General features: G+C 45.4%; 1 protein-coding gene across 5 annotated transcripts in view; it reads right to left on the bottom strand.

Annotated features, from left to right (window-relative positions):
* Window positions 1-21,255, bottom strand: part of cpvl (carboxypeptidase vitellogenic like) — a 122,456-nt gene that overhangs the window by 18,048 nt on the left and 83,153 nt on the right. For all 5 annotated transcript variants that reach the window (XM_085988616.1, XM_085988617.1, XM_085988613.1 and 2 more), the window contains one exon: window positions 13,312-13,494. In XM_085988616.1, the coding sequence (XP_085844742.1) occupies window positions 13,312-13,494 (183 nt within the window). The remainder of the gene's footprint in view (window positions 1-13,311; window positions 13,495-21,255) is intronic.

Here is a 21,255-nt window from a genome sequence, read left to right as displayed (position 1 = left end):
CTCAAGTATAGAGAAGGAAACCCGAAATGACCCGACACTCTCTCGGGTCTATGATTTGACGGTGAAGGGATGGCCAGCACATGGCGACTCACTGTTGCCAGCATTCTCGCCAAGGAGAGAACAGCTGTCAGTGTGCCGGGGGACCTTGATGTGTGGATCCCGAGTGGTAATTCCACCCAAGTTGAGAGATAGATTGCTCAATGAGCTTCATGAGGGTCATCTGGGAGGGGTAAAAATGAAGAGCCTAGCCAGGGCGTTTGTGTGGTGGCCGGGAATCGATAAAGAAATTGAGGATATGACCAAGAGATGCACAGGATGCCAGAAGGTCCAAAACGCTCCACCACAGGCCCCGCTACATCCATGGGAGTGGCCCTCATCTCCATGGCAACGTGTACACATTGATTTCGCTGTTCCATTTATGGACTCAATGGCCTAGAAATTGGGTATAGCCCCGCTTGAGGCGTTAGAACTGGCGCTGCGCAAAGTTTATAGCCAGACGAAACTTATCGCTGCCTGGCGAGATATTGGGTTGCATCGCCCCCAAAGGGGATTGAGGCGCTAACTCAGACGTTGCACGGGGCTCCTAAGGTGCAAAAGTTCAGGCGCTACCCAATATCGTCGCGGACGGGCGCAGCGCAGGTGATCTCAATTACTGGAAACCACGAGACTTCCAGGCGCCGGCCGGCTCTTAAAGGGGTGGGTCAGTCAGCCTGAGCTGCTACACTCAACGCCCTGTAGGCCTCAGAATCGGCGCTCGCCCTTCTCTGGCGCAACAAACTTGGCGAGGATGGAGAAGGTGAGACAGAGAGCAGAGTGCTTCAGCACTGAGGCCCTGGACCACTTGGTGTCTGCAGTTGAACGCCGTCGAGATGTTCTGTATCCTGACAATGGCAAGAGGCCGAATCAAAAGGCTTACCGGCGATCTTGGAGGGAGGTTTCTCAGAGGGTCGTTTCTCAGAGGGTCAACTCCAACAGCTTGGCGACCAGGACCCCTGTTCAGTGCAGGAAGAAATTCAACGACCTCACTCGGGTCGTTAGGGTGAGTGTTGGTTATGCAAACTTCTGATTCCCTCCATCTGCACCTAACTTCGAGGACCCTGTTGCCATGATGCCCCAATGGCCATCTGTCAGCAAGCACCCATGGCCCTTTCTGGGCACACACATGGACATTTCTCTCAAGGCATCATGTAAGGGCTCTTGCACCATGGGGGGCATCAGATGATCTCTCAAGGCATCATGTTACAGAACTTCCCCTTCTTTCCCCTGCAGTCCAAGCTGGCGACGATGCGGAAGGAGCAGCGTCGAACCGGTGGCGGACCTCCACAAGTGGTCACTCTCACGGATCTCGAGGAGAGAGTGCACCAGATTCTTGGAGGACGTCTGTCTGGTCCTGTAACCACTGCAGCTGCCGACCCCATTCTCGACAGCGAGGGTAAGGCTCTCGCCTTTTGCAACTGTCTCCTTCCACTTGGTCCCCCCGCCAGCATGCTTCCTCAGTGTGCCGCAATCTGCCATGCCTTTCCGCCAACCTGTCCTTTTGCTAAAGCCACTCTTCCACCTCCCTGCTTTCAGATGACGCATCACCAACTGGGTCTCCACACCCTGAAGCTGCCAGTGCCAGTGCCTCCGGAGTTGAGGATCAGGAGGAAGCCGGACCATCCGCTCCAATCTCAGAGGAGCATACACATGTACAGACTGGGGATAGTAGTTCCCTGGAGGGGAGGGGGGGGTGGCTCTGATGAGGAGCCAGTTGCCGGACCAAGCGGCATGCAGCAACGCAAGGGGGGTAGGCAAGTTCGGCCACCGTCTCCCCGGAGGGCAAGGCAGGTAGTGATGACTGCTGCACAGAGTGCAGAGGAGGTGCGTCGCCTGGCTGAAATGAGCACCCAGGCCCGGCTCAGGCACACTGAGCTGATGGCTGCAATGGGGAGGATGCCTCAGTCAATAGATTCACTGGCAAAGAGTGTGTTGGACTTTGGGGCAATAATGGAGAGGACTCTCCAGGGCAACAATGGAGAGGTCTGTCGAGGGCTTTGCACCAACAATGGAGAGGACTGTCCAGGGCTTCGAGGCCGCTATGGAAAGGACTGTTCAGGGCTTCGGACAATCCCTGGAAAGGTCTGTCCACGGCTTGTCCGAGGCAGTGGAGCGGTCAGCACCGGCCTTGTCCGAAGCAATGGAAAGAACTGTCCAGGGCTTCTCCGAAGCACTGGCACCTGGCTCACAGGTCCTCACTGCTGCCACGCAGTCACTTGCCGGCCTCATCCACACCCAGATTGAGGCAACGCGAACTCTCACTGCAGCCACCCTATCTGCATCAGCTAGGATCACCCCGGGCCCTTCCAGTCCCATACAAGGCCAGGAATCAGTGGAGCATGCGATTGTGGCGGATGAGCCAAGCCGGTTCCCTCAGAGAGCCAGTGTGTCGTCCGACAATGGTGCAGGTGTCCTCTCTCGGCAGGTGACCATTCCACATGCCAGCGCTGGCACGTCTGCAGTGCAGCTGCCACCACCTGCAGTGCACACTGCTTCCAGCCATGCTCAGATCAAGCATCCTGCGTCGGCACCCTCCAAGCCCAGAGGTCGGCCAGGCCGTCCCTCAGGGGCTTCTACGCTTCCAGTCAGCAGGCGTCCCCCAGCCTTCACCCCGCCACTGAGGTTCAATTACGTAGGAGCAGCAGGGAGGGAAGGGGCCGAGCGCGAAAGAGAAGTTGTTCTCCATCAAGGGGCCAGCAGTAGAGGGAGGTCCTGAGACGTTTCTTTGGCCAAACTCAAGGAGACCCTCACCTGTTGGAATTGTTGGAAAAAGTTTGTTCAGTTTGGCGGCTTTGCCGAAGAGTTTAGTGTTATTTTGTTTGTTATGGTTTCTGTTGACATGACATTGTTTTGCTGTAATGAAAGACTTTTGTGACAATAAAGAGAAGTTTAAATGTGCTAAGGTGTACATGAATAATTACAGTGATGCTGGCCTTCAGATGCTTTCAAACATCCAAAGTGCGCAGCAGTTAAGACACTCATCAATCCGCCAGAGGGGCCTTGAGACGACTCCTCATGAGCCAGTGACGGATGGCCCTTCCACTTTCAGGAGCCCTTCCATCTTCCTCCTCCTGCTCCTCCTCCTCCGCCTGCTTCTCCAGGGTCAGAGGGAAGGTGATGAATTGACGCCTTCTCCTATAAAGGGCAGCTGTAACTTGCCGGATGCAGCAGTGGACTGCAGCCTGAGATATTCGCGATGTCCCCAATGGCTCACTGAAAGGATCCGTTGCCATAAAAATTGAGGCCAACAGTCAGTTTAGCGGCCACCGACAGAGAGGTCATGCACCGTTGACACGGCTGCAAATCCTCAGTAAGCAGGTGGCACAGCTCAGTAACAACGTCCATCCCGATTCGGAGCCTTCGCACACACTGCTCCTCCGACATGTCAAGGTATGACCCCTGAAGACCCTCGCAGCATACCCTCGGATTGGGCAACCTCCATTGCCCCTCTTCCTTCTGGCCAATCCCGGCCCTCTCTCCCGCCGTCTTTCTGCCCCTTCATAGTATTCGGCCAGGAGCCCGTCGCCCTCCAAAGCATCTCCCATTCCGATGCCAGTTGGTCAGAAGGTTGTTAGGTCTAGTGCTCCAACTGCTCCAGACAGGTTTGAGGGTCCCAAGTACTCTAATGCTAAAATCCAAAAACTCTGCTCCACAGTAGCTCCCCAACTCTCTCCACCAACGATCGCAATGAACAGGCCAAGTGGCTGAAGCTTCTATACTAGAGCTGTCCCCTTTAAATAGCGCCCCCCGACTCCAAGAAGGGCCTGCTAACGCTCCCTCGAACTATCACTAATAGCGCTAGGCGTTAAGGCTCTGGGCACCACCCAATATCCGCTCAGGCGCCCCTAAAAGGCGTTGCACGATGAAATGACGTCATTATGTGCTTGTGCTCGCGGGCGCGCGGAAACACTTAGCGCAGGCGTTAAATGTATAGTCAATATGGGAGTTGTCGCTATCTTCATTGCGCCCGCCCCAACATTAGGCAACGCCCCAATTCTCGGTCTCTTAAGGCGCTAACCGCTGGCGCAAACAACCGAATTTCTAGGCCAATGTTCCTAATCGCTGTGGACGCCCATTCGAAATGGCCAGAGGTCATCAAAATGTCCTCCACCACCACGGAGAAAACTATTGCAGTCCTACGGACCATCTTCGCCAGGAATGGCTTGCCAAAACAGATTTGCTGCGACAATGGGCCACAGTTTGTGTCAGAGGATTTCCGGAGGTTTCTGAGGAATAATGGGGTGAAGCATTACACATCTGCCCCATATCATCCAGCCACAAATGGATTGGCTGAGAGGTTTGTTCAGACCTTTAAAAAGGCCATAAAGGCAATGCATAATGACGACATACCACTACAACACAAGGTGGATAATTTCTTGTTTGCTTACCGGAATGCGACACATGCAGTCACCAACCAAGCTCCAGCCATAATGTTCTTCAACCGAAGGCTAAGATGTCGCCTGGATTTGCTCAAACCAAACATAAGACGAGATGTTGAGGATAAGCAATTCCAGCACATAAATGAGAAGCCAACCAGGAGCTTCAAGATAGGGCAACCAGTCTTGGCCCGCGACTACCGAACAGAAAAATGGCAGCCAGGAACGATATGCACACAGCAGGGACCACTAATGTACACAGTGGACGTTGGAGAGAGCATCGTGAGACGCCATGCTGACCAGATTCTAGAGTCACAGGAACAAGCCAAACCCATACCACAAGCAGGTGCACCTGGTGATGAACCCGAAGTACAGATTGCGTCTACTTCAGAAGCAGTGGTATTGGAAGCTGACGAACCAACCAATGACAATGAGTCAGAATCAACTCCGCCGCAAGAACAGGATACTCGAGAAAGGCGCTATCCAGTCAGGATCAGGAAGCCTCCTCAAAGACTGAACTTATAAATGATTATTTCAGTTGATGTATATAGTACAGAGAAAATTGTAATTGTAATTAGTTATTATTTAGTTGTTAAATGAATGTTATGTACTGTTTATCTAAAAGGGGAGGAATTGTTGTGTATGCGCCTTTTAGAGAAGAACTGATTCTATACTGCAGTACCGGCAGTGACCACCCCTGTATATAAAGCCATAGCAGGCTTCTGTATTTCAGTCTTGAATTACTCTCTGTTCAGTAAATACCTGTTTTATTGTTCTCCTGCAGTCTGAGTATTATTGATCCTCGGACACTACAAATACTGCTAAGCTTTAGGGGGTTTCAGTAGGAAATAGGCAAGTTCCTGGAGTCTGAAAGGATCTGCTGTACTTATTGTATCTTACGTGTGACAGGGATATCTGACAGGAAAGATAGTAGTTAATTGGATAGGTAGGCTAGATGCATCAATGGTCTTCTGCCTAAAATAAATTGCTACATATTTCTTTTTAAAATATGCAACTACTGAAATTTAGTATTTATTCTTTCCCTTAAGATGCAGACTAGAATTATGCAAACTCGAGTAAGAAACCTCTAAATAGGAAGCATTTTACCTAACGCTTCAAGTTTGATTCTGTGCCAAGCAACATTCTCTGCGCCTGGGAAACTTGTTTGTTGACTAGAAACTCAACTGCACCAGCCACATACACACTGTGGCTACAAGAGCAGGTCAGAGGCTAGGTATTCTGTGGTGAGTGTCTCACCCCCCCGACTCCCCAAAGCCTTTCCACCATCTACAAGGCACAAGTCAGGAGTGTGATTGGATACTCTCCACTTGCCTGGATGGGTGCAGCTGCAACACTCAAAGTTCGACACCATCCAGAATAAAGCAGTCCGCTTGATTATCAGCCCATCCACCACCTTAAACATCTACTCCCTCTATCACTGTTGCACCATGGCTGCAGTGTGTATTATCTATAGGATGCACTGCAGCAACTCACCAAGGCTTCTTCGACAGCAACTCCCAAACCTGCGACCTCTACTACCTAGAAGGATAAGGGCAGCAGGCACATGGGAACACAAGCACCTCGACGTTCCCCCTCGAAGTCACACACCACCCTGACTTGGATATATATCACTGTTCCGTCATCATCATGGAGTCAAAATCCTGGAACTCCTTATCTAACAGCACTGTGGGAGTACCTCCACCACCACCTTCGAGGACAACTAGGGATGGACAATAAATACTGGCTTTAGTAGCGACGCCCATACTCCAGGATGAATTAAAAACTCTCATCATTCTGTAGCTCCTGGCCTCTGCTTGGCATATTCTCAGTGTCATGGCTATGATTTAGATGCTACGATATGTGAAATCACAGACTTTGAGCTCAAGTCTTACCATTCTGTGTTACAGCACCAATGCACAATCCAACCTACAATGTCAGTCAGGCATTTTTTTTAAAATTGCAGCTATGACCTGGTTAAAAGGAATAATAACTATGTTTCCAATGTTTGAAGACTAAAGTTTGAGACAAAAAATCTGGAGTGAAGAATTGGAAGAAAAACCACAAAAATTCTTCATGGGGCCAATAAAGTGATGGCTCGTGTCTACAGCACAGCGGGTACTGGAGCCTTGTATTATTGGGTGTGAAGGTCTAAGGCCTACTTAGTGTCCAGCATGTTCTAATGCAGCGGGCATGCACAGTGCATGCTTAGAGCCCAAGGTTCAATGTGGGCTCCAAATTTATTTAAATGAAGGTGCCTCTCCATAATGCAATCAGAAGGAGAACAATGGCCGCTAGGCCGGGCACTTTCAATCAGATGTTGCTATGAAGGCCTGTTTCTTTCAGTTGGTTCCTTGATGTTAAAGGGACATCGCTGTTATTGTTGTGTCTCTAAGCAATTGATCATTTCTGCATTGTTTTGGCCTTGTAGAAGAAAATAAATTATTGAAGCTTGCTGGGGTCTTCCAGATAGCTCCTTAAAGCAGAACTGTATCTTTTGTCGCTGACTATTTGTACAGCTGTAGTTAGAGAGCTCATTGCCTTCCAGCTAGTGTATTCTTATGGGCATATTTGCAGGTTTTAAAGGATGAAGATCACAGAAGGCATAAAACACCGTTGAAATTGCAGCTCAGACACGTCCTGTGTAAACAGGGCCAGGATCTCTCATCTGGACCCGTTTGAAGAAACTTGGCACCGCCAACTTAGATTCCCAAAGGAAATCTGCAGCTACACGTGAAACACTGAAAAGCTGAACATTGGGCCTGTGTGTGAAGGAATGAATGAGCAAGTTAATAAATAAGGAGATAAGCAAGGGGCATCAGCCATGAGCTTGAGAAAGCCCTAAATAATTGTTTTTCACCACTTTATCTCTTCCATTATGTGCGGCTTTTAGAAAATCCAAAGGATTGGGGGATACAGGAGACAAAGATACTGGAAAATGTAATGGCTGGTCTTAAAACCAGAAATTCCAAATCCCACTTTCATGCACAAAATAAATCAGTTCAGATTACTAAATTTGAATGGAAATCATGAGCAGGATAACTCAGATAGCAATCTGGTCAGGTCTATAACTGCTAGCTGTGACAAATAGCTGTTAGATCCATAAATGGGGTTTTAATTCTTAAGGAACAGAGAAATAAACTGAAGAAATGTGGCAGGGAATGGATGGCAGGAATATCAACAAGGTCAGATAACAAGCACAAAAGACAAATGGCCGAGGCCAGGACACGGAAGTGATGAGGGAGTCATAAAATACAAGACAACATGGAACGAGAAAGTCATAAAATGTTCTTAAAGAAACAAAGCAAGACCTTTAGAACAGAGATAAGGAGGAAAATGACCTCATGAGGCAGGGATGGGGCTGTCAGAGATACCCTCTCCCTTGTAATTGAACAATGGGATGGATAAAAATGATTGACACCAGGCAATCACCAGCCCATTGAAATAAAGTAGGAAAACAGACGACCGAGAGAGGAAAACAGACAGCTAGGGGCGAAGGTTTCTTCAAGGTGGAAATCAATGCTGGCTTATGCCTAACACCTTGATCAAGTTTAGCCTCTGAGGTGGATTGAACTAACAGAAGGGATGACTGGCTGCAGGGATCCACTGACCCGAGACCTCCATGCTGTCTCCTCGGGCATCTAACCGTCCGTCCGGTTGTGGCATTCCGCTTCGGGGGTCGTAAATCGCTCTCTACGGGTTGTATGTCTATTATACTTATCTTAACAACATGTAATATCTGCTTATGTTTTGAACTGTAGCTCTTTAATATACCTTAAAACTCCCAAGACCCATTGGGTATCCGTGTGTGACCTGTGATCCAAATCTTACATACCCAGCCAGCTATCTATAATAGCAAGCACAACAGTTGATTTAAGTAGGGTTGAATTATGCAATTAGCATCTGAAAATGATCAGTTAATGGGCTGGATTTTTTCCTTAGCTGAATTTAAGAGTGGCGTACTGATGTGTTTTTGCAAATTTTAACCTGGTGGTTGAGAAACAGTAAAGTTACTGCTAGCTTTATGCCTTAGTCCCCATCCTCCTCTTAAAGGCATCTGTGCCCTACTGATGAAGAAATTCAGAGAAGTGGACTGGCTAATATAAAAAGGCGCATGGTAACAGAACAGTTTACCCATTAAACAACTTTGTTTTTTTTGGAAGAAGTGTAGAGAATACCAACTAGATGGTGATCCTGTCCTGCCACTGCATTTTATTATTTATTTATTTTTATTTTTTTTATTTTTTTATTTTTATAAAAAGAGTCAGCTATGAGTGCAATCTACTCTTCAGTGGAATAGGACTCTGGCTGTGTGTTCTAAATGCAATTGGTAGCAAAATATCCCACCTTTCATTCTACCTGTAATGGCCAAGGAAAATAATACATGAAAAGCCAGGCCCAGAAATTCGGGTCTCCACGGGTGAGTACGCACGGGGTACTCACCCGTAGGCCCAATGGAAGTGCCGGTTTCCTGCATGCACTGTGCATGCGCGGGAAACCGGCACTTCCGTTCCTCTGAACGAAGAGGTTCAGAGGTCGAACGCGTGCGCAGGAGGGGCTGCGCGTGCGCATCGAACTTCGGTCTTTTTACAGGTTTTCCCGGGAGGGTAAGCCTGCAGAATTTAGAAATATAAAAAGCAGGCGCAAGGCCTGCTTTTTACAAGGTAAGTGGTGAATTAATTAAAATTAAAACATTTTTTCCCACAGGTTTATTATTTTTAAATACTTTAAAGCAAGGTAAGTTTATTTTTAGCCCCGTTAGAAAATAAAATTATTTTTTTCAAAAAATTAAATTATTGTTTAAAATAGTTATTTTATGTAATTTATAGTTTATTTATAAAACATGAAGGTTTTAAAAAATGTATTTGAAGATTTAGTGCTGTTTTTGGGCCGTAGTATTTATAAGTCTTGACAGCACTTCCTGTCAGACTTATGAATGGAGCATTCCCTACTCCGATTGGCTCCCCATGGACCACGTGATCCCAGGGGACGCATCGAACTAACTGCGCCCCTGGGATACGCAAGCACTGCGTGCCGACAGCTGGACCAGGCCCCGGATCGGAATTCCACAGGGGCCCACAGCTCAACGGCCAGCGCGCAAGTTAAGTGCAGATCGGGGGCTTGCACCCGCGGGAAGCCCCCGACCCGAATTTCTGGGCCATTATTTGTAAATCAGACAATTGTACACCGAGGAAACTGAGGAAAGGGGAGAGGGAATGGAGTAGATTTATCTTCCAGTAATGTTAATCAGAAGCTATTGCCATTCATCAATATAAATTAAATCCATTGACTCTTCAGTCAAATGTACTAGCTTGAAAACCTCCTGGATAGGTACAAGTATAGGAGAAATCTTCTGTTGAAGGGACAAAAATATTTAAATACTCTTCAAGTTAATCCACAATTACAAGCCCCTGGTTATTTGTAATTGTTCCATTTAAAACACATTTGTTTCAGTTTTGCTTCTTTTGTCCTCATTTTTATATAGCAAACATGTGTAACAGTGGTTAGTTAAAGAATTAAACAGTATTTCCACTGGCTTACTGCTTCAAACAACTCTTAAGCTTGCTACAGCTGTAATTTTACAGTACTGGATAGGATGATGAATGAAAGGGCAGTGTGTTTTCTTCGTACATTACAGTAATATGTCCATTTCTTAAGTAATGACCTGATTCCATTTACAGATTTTTAAAATTAAGTAGGTTTATTGAATACTGACTTATTAATACAGGCCTAGCCAATATTTATCCCTCAACCAACTTCACTAAAACAAATGATCTGGTAAGCTGTTTCTGGGGCCTTGCTGTGTGCAAATTGGCTGTCGCGTTTCCTACATTACAACAGTGATTACATTTCAAAAGAAGTACTTAATTGACTGTAAAGCGCTTTGGGACGTCCTGAGGTCGTGAAAGGCGCTATATAAATGCAAAACTTTCTTTTAAATACTGATATGATGATGCTTCATGGCTCAACTCACCATTAAACTCAACCCTTTACACAATTTGAAAAGAACTACTTGATGACATGCTCCAACCAAAACATGAACTGGTCTTTCTTTCTCAGATGCTGACTGACCTACTTTGTATTTTGAGCATTTTTATCTCTAGCATACATTGTATTTGCTTTCACTGACACTATTTTCTGGGTCAGAACTTTAAAAAATAAATCAACATTAATGGGTTGGAGGGATAAACTATGATTAATAACCTGCACTTCAGTTTGTACTAGCACTTATATACAGAACACAGGAGATAACTCCCTTTACATGTTTTAAAGTTCAATTCAGCCTCCACATTGTGGTTTCTTTCCCACACCACTCAATACCATGCTCTGCACATGTGCAAATTTGCTATCAAAGTGAAAACATAATAGCATCATTCTGCTTGTGGTTTTTTAAAAAATCTCAAACTTCCTCCTTCCTGTCTCACGGCTGTTGCCATCTGGATGAGTTTTGAGGCATCTGTGTGCTTCTGAATTTGCACAAATGGAATGAAACAAGATATCGGAGTGTTGCATAATTTGGGCTAAAACTGCTTTAATTTTAATGAAATGCATAATTTATAAAATATAAATATGAAGCTTTAGGGCTCAAGTTATCAAAGGTGTATTTTAAACAAAATGTACAAGAATTAATCCATGAGTGTCTGGATTAAAAATTCATGTGGATTTAACCCTCAATTTGTTCAGCAAACTGAAACTTTGCACCAAAAGAAAAAAAGAACTTGCATTTATATAGCCCCTTCCATGACCTCAGAACATCCCAAAGGGCTTTACAGCCAATTAAGTACTTTTGAAGTGTTGTCACTGTTGTAATATAGGAGAAACAGCAGCCAATTTGTGCACATCAAGCTCCCACAAACAATGAGATATTGGGCCGTATCTTCCGATCGGAGGCTTCCTGCGTGTGGAGGCCTCCGATTTGGAAAAAATCTACGGACTTACCCGAGGGCTCCCGAGGTCCTGACACTTCCGCTCCTGGGCCTCTCCACAGTCGAAATGTGCAGGGCCCAACTTTCCCAGAGGCACATGCGGTTTGCAAGCATCCCTGGGGTAATGTGGGCCATGGGGAGCCAAAGAAGGGAATCTCCCTTCATACAATTGACAGATAGACCTGTCAAATATATGAATGGAGATCACCCCAAAAACATTGTAAAACAGTCAATACATTTTTTTTTTTTTTAAATCACATTTTTTAAATTAGTTGAAATTACAATAAATTAAACATTTTAAACAAATTTAATTTTGAAAAAAATTAAACATTTTTACAGGGCTAAAAATAAACTTACTTTTTTTTTAAAGCATTTTAAAGTGATGAATGAGTGAAATTTTTTTTAAAAACTTTTTTTTTTCAAATCTGCTGGTAAAAGCAGACCTTACGCCTGCTTTTACCAGGGGCCTTGGTTTAGAGTCTCATTCGAATAACAGCATGTCCGACAGTGCAATGTTTCCTCAGTAATGTGCTGAAGTGTCGGCGTAGATTCGGAGCTCAAATCTCCAGAGTGGGACTTGAACCCACAACCTCATGACTCAAGAGCGAGAGTGCTACCACTGAGTAATAGGAAAGGTGGCAAAGACACGGTTAAAGAGTTAGGTTTTTAGTAGGCTCTTGAAAATGAGGAGAGCTAGGAAGGTGGAAGGGCTAACAGAGTGAATTCCAGACTATTGAGCAAAGATGGCTACGGCTCTTGTTACACAAGGTGCAACGACAGGTGATAGGATGCAAAGTTGGAAGAGCAGAGGGACATGCACCAGCAGTAGAATGTTGCAAAGGTAGGTAGGGGTGAGGTCACAGTGGGATTCATAGATGAGGACGAAGATTTTGAACTCAATGCATGAGGGATGGAAACCTATAAAGGTCAATGAGGGTGATGAGAGTTTGGAAAACTACATTGAAGTAAATTAGCAGGTGTGGAGAAGCATTTACAATATACTAAAAGCTGAAGTTTGTAACCCAAATGAAATTCCAGTACTGTACTTGATCAGGCAAAAGACTCAGTTTTGTTCTCAGCGTCAGTGATACAATACTCCAACATAAAAGACGACGTAATCAACTGAATTTTTTTTAAATTTGTTTATGGGATATGGGCATCGCTGGCAAAGCCAGCATTTATTGCCCATCCCCAATTGTCCTCAAGAAGGTGAGTCGCCTTCTTGAACTGCTGCAGTCCATGTGGTGAAGGTACTCCCACAGTGCTGTTAGGTAGGGAGTTCCAGGATTTTGACGCAGCGACGATGAAGGATTGGCAATATACTTCTAAATCAGGATGGTGTGTGACTTGGAGGTGGTGGTGTTCCCATGTGCCTGCTGTCCTTGTCCTTCTAGGTGGAAGAGGTCGCAGGTTTGGGAGGTGTTGCCGAAGAAGCCTTGGCGAGCTGCTGCAGTGCATCTTGTAGATGGTACACACTGCAGCCATGGTACGCCGGTGGTGGAGGAAATGAATGTTTAGTGTGGGGTGCCAGTAACCAGAGCTACCAAAACTAGAGAGAGATTCATATTCCATCCAAAGAGATTACTACATAGTGTAATTAACTCCATTATGCATTTTTGCTTGTATGCCTCTTTCTATAGATCTTGTACTTGGTGTTTGCTTAATTTTTGTGCTTCATATCACTATTTACTTATAAATAAATATTTTAGTTGCATTAGTCTGAAAGTCACTGGTTTATGTGTAATATTTGTCATGCAGCTATGCAACACTGCATTAAATCCTGAAAGCAGATTGTTGCAAATGGGGTAATTACTAATCTTTCAAGTAAGCAACTCTGCTAATAGCAGAGAACAGAAAAGGTACAGCTTCCACTTTGTACATAAAGCTTCACTCACAGGAACTGCTGTTAGAACATTAATATTCAATGCTAATGAATAACATTTGGGCTCTCAAAGATTTAGCAATGAAAGAAGTACCTGATAAAAATCACCGACTTTTCGAACGTAGCCAGCCACTTCAGTGTCACTGGGATTGATGAGCCAAAAGTGTCTCTTTGCATTTTTGAACTCCTCAGCTTTGGACCATGGCACAGTAAGCAGAAAACGTTCAGTTAAAGGAGCTGCTACAATTATATCAAGTTGTCCGTTATACATCAATACCTAAAGGAAAAAAAATCCAGAAAAGGAAATATAAATCATATTCACAAGTATACGCTATATTAGAACATAATACATGCTGAAGGAACTAGAACATTAAGCCAGTAAGTTCACAACTTTAAATGTAACCAACCTTTCCCCAGGTTAAAAAAGTTTCTGTTTGGTTTTCATAATCTGGATTATGACACTTCACCATACGTGTTGCCAGATCATTTGCTAGCCCACCTTCTGCCATATAAAATATTTAAACATTCAGCATAACGCATGTAAAATAAGCCAATAAATTGGATACAATGGCATTTGTTTATGCTTTAGGAAACTGTATCTGAAAGATAGAACAATTGCTAAGTGTTCTATAGAGAGCCCTCGCAGCTGTTGTGTGCATGTTGCAATGTGGAAATAATCAAGTGGTCCCTAAACACAAGGCAGAGACTAAAGTACAGTACGCACTGCAGGCCTGAGAGGCCTAATCAGTCTAGATAACAATCTATGAATTAATTTCAGGAACTGACAAGTTTCCACCCAACATCACTGAGTAAGTTTAGACATTTTAAATAAATATATTTGTTTCTGTGAAACTCTACCATGTGTGACAGAAACTAGTTGCTTCCTTATAAAGCAGGGGAGGAACAGCAGAAGGAAAGTCACCACACACTTCAACATGTCTCCTAGTATCCGGTTTTAAAATGACCAAATATACCATTCGGAAACAACAACAAGACTTGCATGGATGGCGGCCTTCATTTTTGAGCACGTGTGCAAAATATTTTATTTGCCTGCTTCACCTATCTGAAATGCCATTATTTTTAAAACTTTTCTAACTGCCAGGGGTCTTAGCAGTCCATCAGAATCAAACAGTATTCTGGAAGTAAGTGAAGATTTGACTGCAGTGATCATTGTACATTTAGATTTAGTACTATGTCAAACACCAGGACATAGAAAGGCTAGCAAAATGGGCAGACAAGTGGCAGATGGAATTTAATACAGAGAAGTGTGAGGTGATACATTTTGGCAGAAGGAACAGGGAGGGGCAATATTCACTTAATGGCACAGTTTTAAAGAGTGTGCAGGGATAGAGGGACCTGGGAATAATGTGCATAGGCCCCTGAAGGTAGCAGGACATATTGAGAGAGTGGTTGGCAAAGCATATGGGATCTTGGGCTTCATAAATAGAGGTATTGAGTACAAAAATAGAGAAGTTATGCTGAACCTTTATAGAGAGCTGGTTAGGCCACAACTGGAATATTGCATCCAGTTCTGGTCACCACATTTTAGGAAGGATGTGAAGGCCCTTGAGAGGGTGCAGAGGAGATTTACCAGAATGGTTCCAGGGATGGGGGATCTTAGCTACAAGGACAGGTTGGAGAAGCTGGATTTGTTTTCATTAGAGCAAAGGAGGTCGAGGGGTGATTTGATAGAGGTGTACAAGATTATGACAGGTTTGGATAGGCTAGACGGGGAAAGGCTGTTCCCACTAGTTGATGGTACAAGGACTAGGGGACACAGATTTAAGGTTTTGGGCAAGAGATACAGGGGGATGTGAGGAAAAACTTTACACAGCGAGTGGTGAGGACCTGGAACTCGCTGCCGACGGAAGTGGTGCAAACGGAGCCACTCAATGTTTTCAAGGGGAGACTGGATAGGCACTTGAGGGAAATAAATTTGCAGGGCTACGGGGATAGAGCAGGGGAATGGGACTGACTGGATTGCTCCACAGAGAGCCGGCATTGACTCGATGGGCTGAATGGCCTTCTTCTGTGCTGTTATGACTATGACTTTATGATCAAGGTCAAATTAGCACAAATGCACATGACTTTAGAACAGCGATCTTTGGGCTAGGAAAACAGTTCTAGGGAGAATTAAGTGGGAAAGTAAAAGTGTGGAAGAAAAACGCGAATTTCTTTAAGTAATATGGAAATGAAGTATAACACTACTAATAAAAAAACTAAGGCAGGGCCGCAATGGGTAAATATGGCCTTCAAAATAACCTAAAGGCAAAGCAGAATTTTAGGAAAAGATGCATAGCTTAAAAAAACCACGGACTGATAGTCCTAACAAGTCAGGCATGACAACAAGACAGATAGATTGCAGGCTGCAGCAAAAGGTCCTAAAGCAGGTGGGGGCCTCAAAGTTATGCAAATTGGGGTCCTATGACGTCAATGGGATCCTGATGCAATTTTAATCGATGCCTTCAAACCTTGTTGAACTCTGCACAGAGTTCAAGGAGAATAAGGAGGAATAGTGCATCGTGGTTACAGTCATGGAGGATAGAATTAGTGACCTTGAGTAAGGCTGTTTTAGTTGTGTGTGCAAGTGGAGGCCAGATTGTAGGGAGAGGTGGGTAAAAGTACATTTGAGTACTTGGAGCAGAAAAGAGAAGTTAGATATGGGGTGGTAGTTCGAAAGATCAAGGGTGGCTTTTTTTTTTTTTTGAGGAAAGGGATTTTGAAGAGGAGGGGAACAATGCACAAGCAAAAGAAACCTTTAGTGTTGGTAGCAAGCATTAGATTCTAACTACATTGCTGCTGTGTATTTCCCACATTAACAGTTTTTATTCTGGATATTCACCCATTACAGTATTTAAGTATCATTACCCCTGTCTAGAATGGCATGGGCATAACTGTTCAATTACTCCGCAGACACCTTTATTTGTTTGTCAATAACATTTTCCAGGCTGAGCGTTAAAATGACAAATATTGTCATATGCACATTAAATTGTGCGTCAGCTGTGGCTCAATTAGTAGCACTCTCGCCTCTGAATCAGAAGGTTGTGGGTTCAAGTCCCATTCCAGAGACTTGAGCACATAATCTAAGCTGACACTTCAGTGCAGTACTGAACTGCTATCTTTTGGATGAGACACTAAACCAAAGCCCCATCTGCCCTCTCAGGTGGATGTAAAAGATCCCGTGACACTATTTTGAAGAAGAGCAGGGGAGTTCTCCCCAGTATATTTCTCCCTCAACCAACACCACTAAAACAGATGTCATTATCGCATAAGCTGTTTGTGGGACCCTTGCTGCCACGTTTCCTACATTACAAAAGCGACTACTCTTCAAAAGTACTCCATTGGCTGTAAAGTGCTTTGGGACATCCCGAGCTTATGAAAGGCACTACATAAAAGCAAGTCTTTCTTCCTTTCTTTAAATTTGGTTGCGCCTGATCAGAATAAAAGAAACAAAAACCATAAAAGTTCCCGATATTAATTTTTTATACAGTACTTGAACTGAACTTGCATCACCTGCAGTCACCTTAACAGGATGAGAAATGATAAATGTAAAATGATAGTTATTTCCAATATGGTTAGCTGTTGTAAAGTTTACATAGTTATGGACTGTGCTACACTTGTTAGTTTGATCCAAAAAGGTTAAATATGCACCTTTGAGTGATTAGTAATTGTGCTTTTAAAGACAAAAACCATGAACCAAATCAAACATAACCAAATATTACCACTGATTTGTGTATATTACACATCATGCATCCATGTGTTTCAGTTTCCACTTATTGAAGCCTCCTGCCTGACTACACATTTCACCACTTGTCCCACACAAACTGCCACAGTAACCGTGTGGCCCTCATCACCATGTCAAACCTTGGTTTCTCCCTACTCTTCTGGCACCTCCACCTCCTTCAAGCATCTCACCCGTCTCTCGTCTCTCCTTTAAAATCTCCATTGTCTGCCAGCCCTCCAACCCTCATTCCAAGTTTCACCCTGAGATACCCTCCTTCCTTTCTTCTAAGCCTCTGCATGGAGCAACTTTGCATCCCGAGAGATTTCAATCTCCATCTCTGTCTATCTTGCCCTCTCTTCCCTGAATTCACTAGCCTCCTATCCTCACTAAACCTCCCACTCCATATAAACTCTCCTACCTATATTCACAGCCACGAACTCAACCTCATCATTTCCCATGACCTCTCAACTCTTGTGGTCTTGATTACTGATAATGCCATCTTTGATCACTTCCTTTTATTTCTAACCACCCCATCCCCCTACCCTTTTCCAACTCCACTTGTCTGTGTCCACCCCTGGAGAAACTCTACCCCCAAGTCACTTACAACTGCACTATCAAACTCTCAACTACCTAGACATTCACCAAGATACTTCTGCAGCTGTTGATTAACTCAACCACTCCCTCATCTCCACGCCTGGTGCCCTAGTCTCCAGCAAAACCGTTGCTATTTCCTATCCTGGCCACCACTCCTAGTATGGTACTCAGTTTTGTTCTCTCAAGTCCAAGAGGCACAGATTGAACGTAACTGGCTTAGCATTCATCACAAGATCTGGCTGGACCATATCAATCTCTACTGGACCTCACTCCCCTCTTAAAACCACCCACTACCCTAGGATCATTCGTCTTTTTAAACACTCCTTCCTAACCCGCCATCCTCACTTCCAACAAGTGCAAGGAGCTCATCACTTCTTTGTTACCAAGATGGAATCAATCTGTTCAGCTACCTCTACTGTTTCCCTCCCTTTCATTTACTCACTTAAGCCAAAACTCCCCTCAGATCCCCCTCTAGCCTAACTATGACCCCCATCTCTTTCCCTTTCTAGTTTCTCTCCCATCTATTCTCTACTAGCTGGGGGGGCCCCGGCGTTGCCAGGGCTGTTTTGGGCCAGGCGGTTTAAATTGAGTCGCAGGCTTTGGGGCCTGTCTGTCTGTCCCTGTGCGAATCTGCTGCCGGGCAACATTTTAAATCGAGTCCCAGGCTTTGGGGCCTGTCTGTGTCCCTCTGTGAATCTGCTGCCGGGCAACATTTCTACCTTTTAATAGCTTCAAAGATGAAAGTGAAAGTACTTTTAAAAATAACATCACATTTACCAAAAACGTTTTATAAGAGATACTAACTTTTTCAAAGCTGGATTAGCAGATTTTGAGCTGGAAGTAGTGAAGCAATGGCTGCCCGATGCCCGAGTTGAAAAGCATTAGTCCCACCCACAGACGCAGTGATTGGCCAACCATCAGGCGACTGAACTGTAGGATTGGTCAATCGTGACGGCTAAGGATTGGTCGACCTTGACGTCAGTCAATCAATGCTATTAGCAGATAATGAGTTTAATTTTGAAGGTGTTTTGCATAACGCGCGAACAATTTTAGTCCGACCGAAAAGTAAATACGCTTAGGACGGTTCTGGAATCGTCAGCTTTCTTTCGACGTAACGCATGTGTAGTTACGCTCTATAACTTTCGAGTTTATTCAAGACAGACAGACAGATGGAATGACAGACAGAAGTATCCTTTTATATATATATATAGATAAGCTCATTTCATCCATGAGACCTATCTCCTGCTCACTTGAAGTCATTCCCACTAAGCTGTTGACCACCCAACTTTAATTCCTGTCCTCCAAGCTAGCTAACTTTGTAAATGGTTCCCTCTCCTTAGGTACTGTCCACCTGCTTTTAAAACTGGCTCCCAGTTCCCCTTCACCTCAAATTAAACTCATCTTTGTTGTTTAAGTTGCTCCACAGCCTCATCCCTACATATCTCTGTAGCCTCCTCCAGTGCTTTAACCCCACCCACACCATGTTTCTCTGACTCCATTCTCATGTGCATCGCCTCTTCCCTTTGTCAAACCGTAGGCAGCCATGGCTTCTGCTGGTGGCACCATGCTCTGGAATTCCCTCCCTAAACTTCGCCACCTCCATCTCCCAGTCTTCCTTTAAGGCCCACCTAAAAACCCACCTCGTTGTCCAATCTTTTAATATCCCCACCTAATATATCCTTCTTTGCTTCAGTAGCCATTTCTTTCATTACACCTCTGGCTGGAATTTTCTGTACCTGGGCGGGTCGGGTGCGGGTGGTCGGTGTGGCGGGTCGTGACCCTGTTGTTGCTTCCATCCCACTGCAGAAAATCGACTTTGCGCTAATGGGGCCCATTAAGCCCGCCCTGCGCGTTACCTGGCCCTATTAAATGGTGCGGGTCTGATGACATCATCGATGATGCGTTTTCAGCCGGGATATTTAAAGGAGCCATGGCCACATTGCATTTGAAGATTCATCTAGGAGTGTGCAGGCAGCACACTGGACCTTTTGATTGCTCCAAACAGTTATCGAGATGGCTGCACAGAGGCCGAGGGCTGCACCCAGGTTCTCCGATGACTCCCTCCATATGCTTGTGGAGGGAGTCAGAGCATGCAGGGAGGTCCTCTTCTCTTCCAATGGGTGGAAGAGACCTCCCCAAGAGACAAAAAGAGCCTAGCTCCAAATTGCAGAGGAGGTCAACAGCAGGGTATGTTGTCAGGAGGACCTGGGTGCAGTACCGGAAACATTTCAATGATCTCATTAGGATAGCGGAGTACAAAGCCACATTCAACTTCATCCTGCTGTGCCTCTCATCGCATCCCCATCACTCTGCCTTCCCAACCCTACTCCTGCACATCCTTGCTCACACCAACATACCTGGCACATCCACCCATCCCTCATCTACATTATTACATCCCCATCTTAGCAGCTACCTCTCACACTCACCCTCATCCTAATGTAATCATACCAACTAACAACTCGCAAGGAGGCCACTTATCATTGCCATCCCCATCCATCATAGTCACCCTCTAAAGATGTAACCCATCCATTCCTTACACTCATTCCATCACTCTCACTCAACCTTCTTTTCCTCTTTGCAGAATAGGGCACAATAAGAGGGAGGGGGAGAGAACTGGAGGTGGGCCTCCATCATTTGCCACCCGCACAACAGCAGAGGGGGCTGCGTTGGAAGCATCGGGAGTGGTCGAGCAGCTGGAGGTGGGAGACGGTGAGAGGGGGACATCTCAGCAACCTGGTGACAGAATTACATATCATACAGCTACATGGCGTACATCAGTCACTCATATGGGGACTGTCATCATATGCATAAATGGTATGTGTACCCATTCTTCATATGGCATATTTAACTAATCTCCTTACTCTCATACAGATGCATCAAGAGCGCCCCCCACTGTCCCAGAGGAAAAGGAAGATGACTCCTCAGAGGAGCCTCCAGCCTCCGAGGGCAAAGCGTCACAAGACATAAGTGCAGCTAGCACCAGTGCAGAGACGCACACCTCGGTGGGTCCCACACGAGGTAGTGTTGTCACTGGGTCTGTTGGCCATTTACATGGAGCAGCTAATGCGCCACTCACAGGAGCACATGGTCTCTATGGAAAATAGATGGCTATCTATGGAAAATAGATGGCAGTGGCTCATAGATCGTCTCTCTAGGAAGGATGTCAGCGTAGACGTGGATCCTCATGGCCCCACTGATGTGCAGCAACGTGCTCTCCATCTCCTTGCTAGCAGGAAAGTGCGGGTGACCCATGACAGGGATGATGATGAGCGGGGCCATGGAAGTGTGGGCTCCTCTCAAAGCGCTGACACTTCTCCCCTGTTGCCACCCCCTTAGTCAGAGCCCCAGATGGCTCCTTGGATCGCGATCGCAGTCACAGGCGGAGCAGTCTTTGGCGGGGCCATCACAGGCTCCAAAACCCAGAGGACACCTGGCAAGAGTGTCCAAGCAGTCGCAGCAGGGAAGTGAACAGGCTGCCTCTACCACTGCTGAAGCCACAGGGGTAGCACCTCGTAGAAGCACACGGAAGAGAAAGATGACACACAAGCAGATTCACAAGAGTAGTCAAAGTTACTGTCAAGTTTCCGTTAAGGTATTGTCAACCATAAAAATCTTTATTTTCACCACTTTCCCACCTTGGACACATTTCTGAGCACCTTTGGAAGTGGCTTAGTGAGCTGCAATGGTGAGACATAACGGTACCTCCAGTAATGGTGGACA

This window comes from Somniosus microcephalus, chromosome 5 (genome assembly GCF_052327205.1).
Source record: "Somniosus microcephalus isolate GS21.2 chromosome 5, FLI_Smic_1.0, whole genome shotgun sequence".
NCBI lineage: Eukaryota > Metazoa > Chordata > Chondrichthyes > Squaliformes > Somniosidae > Somniosus > Somniosus microcephalus.
Note: the sequence above shows the minus strand (reverse complement) of the source record. Positions and strands in the feature narration are given on the sequence as shown.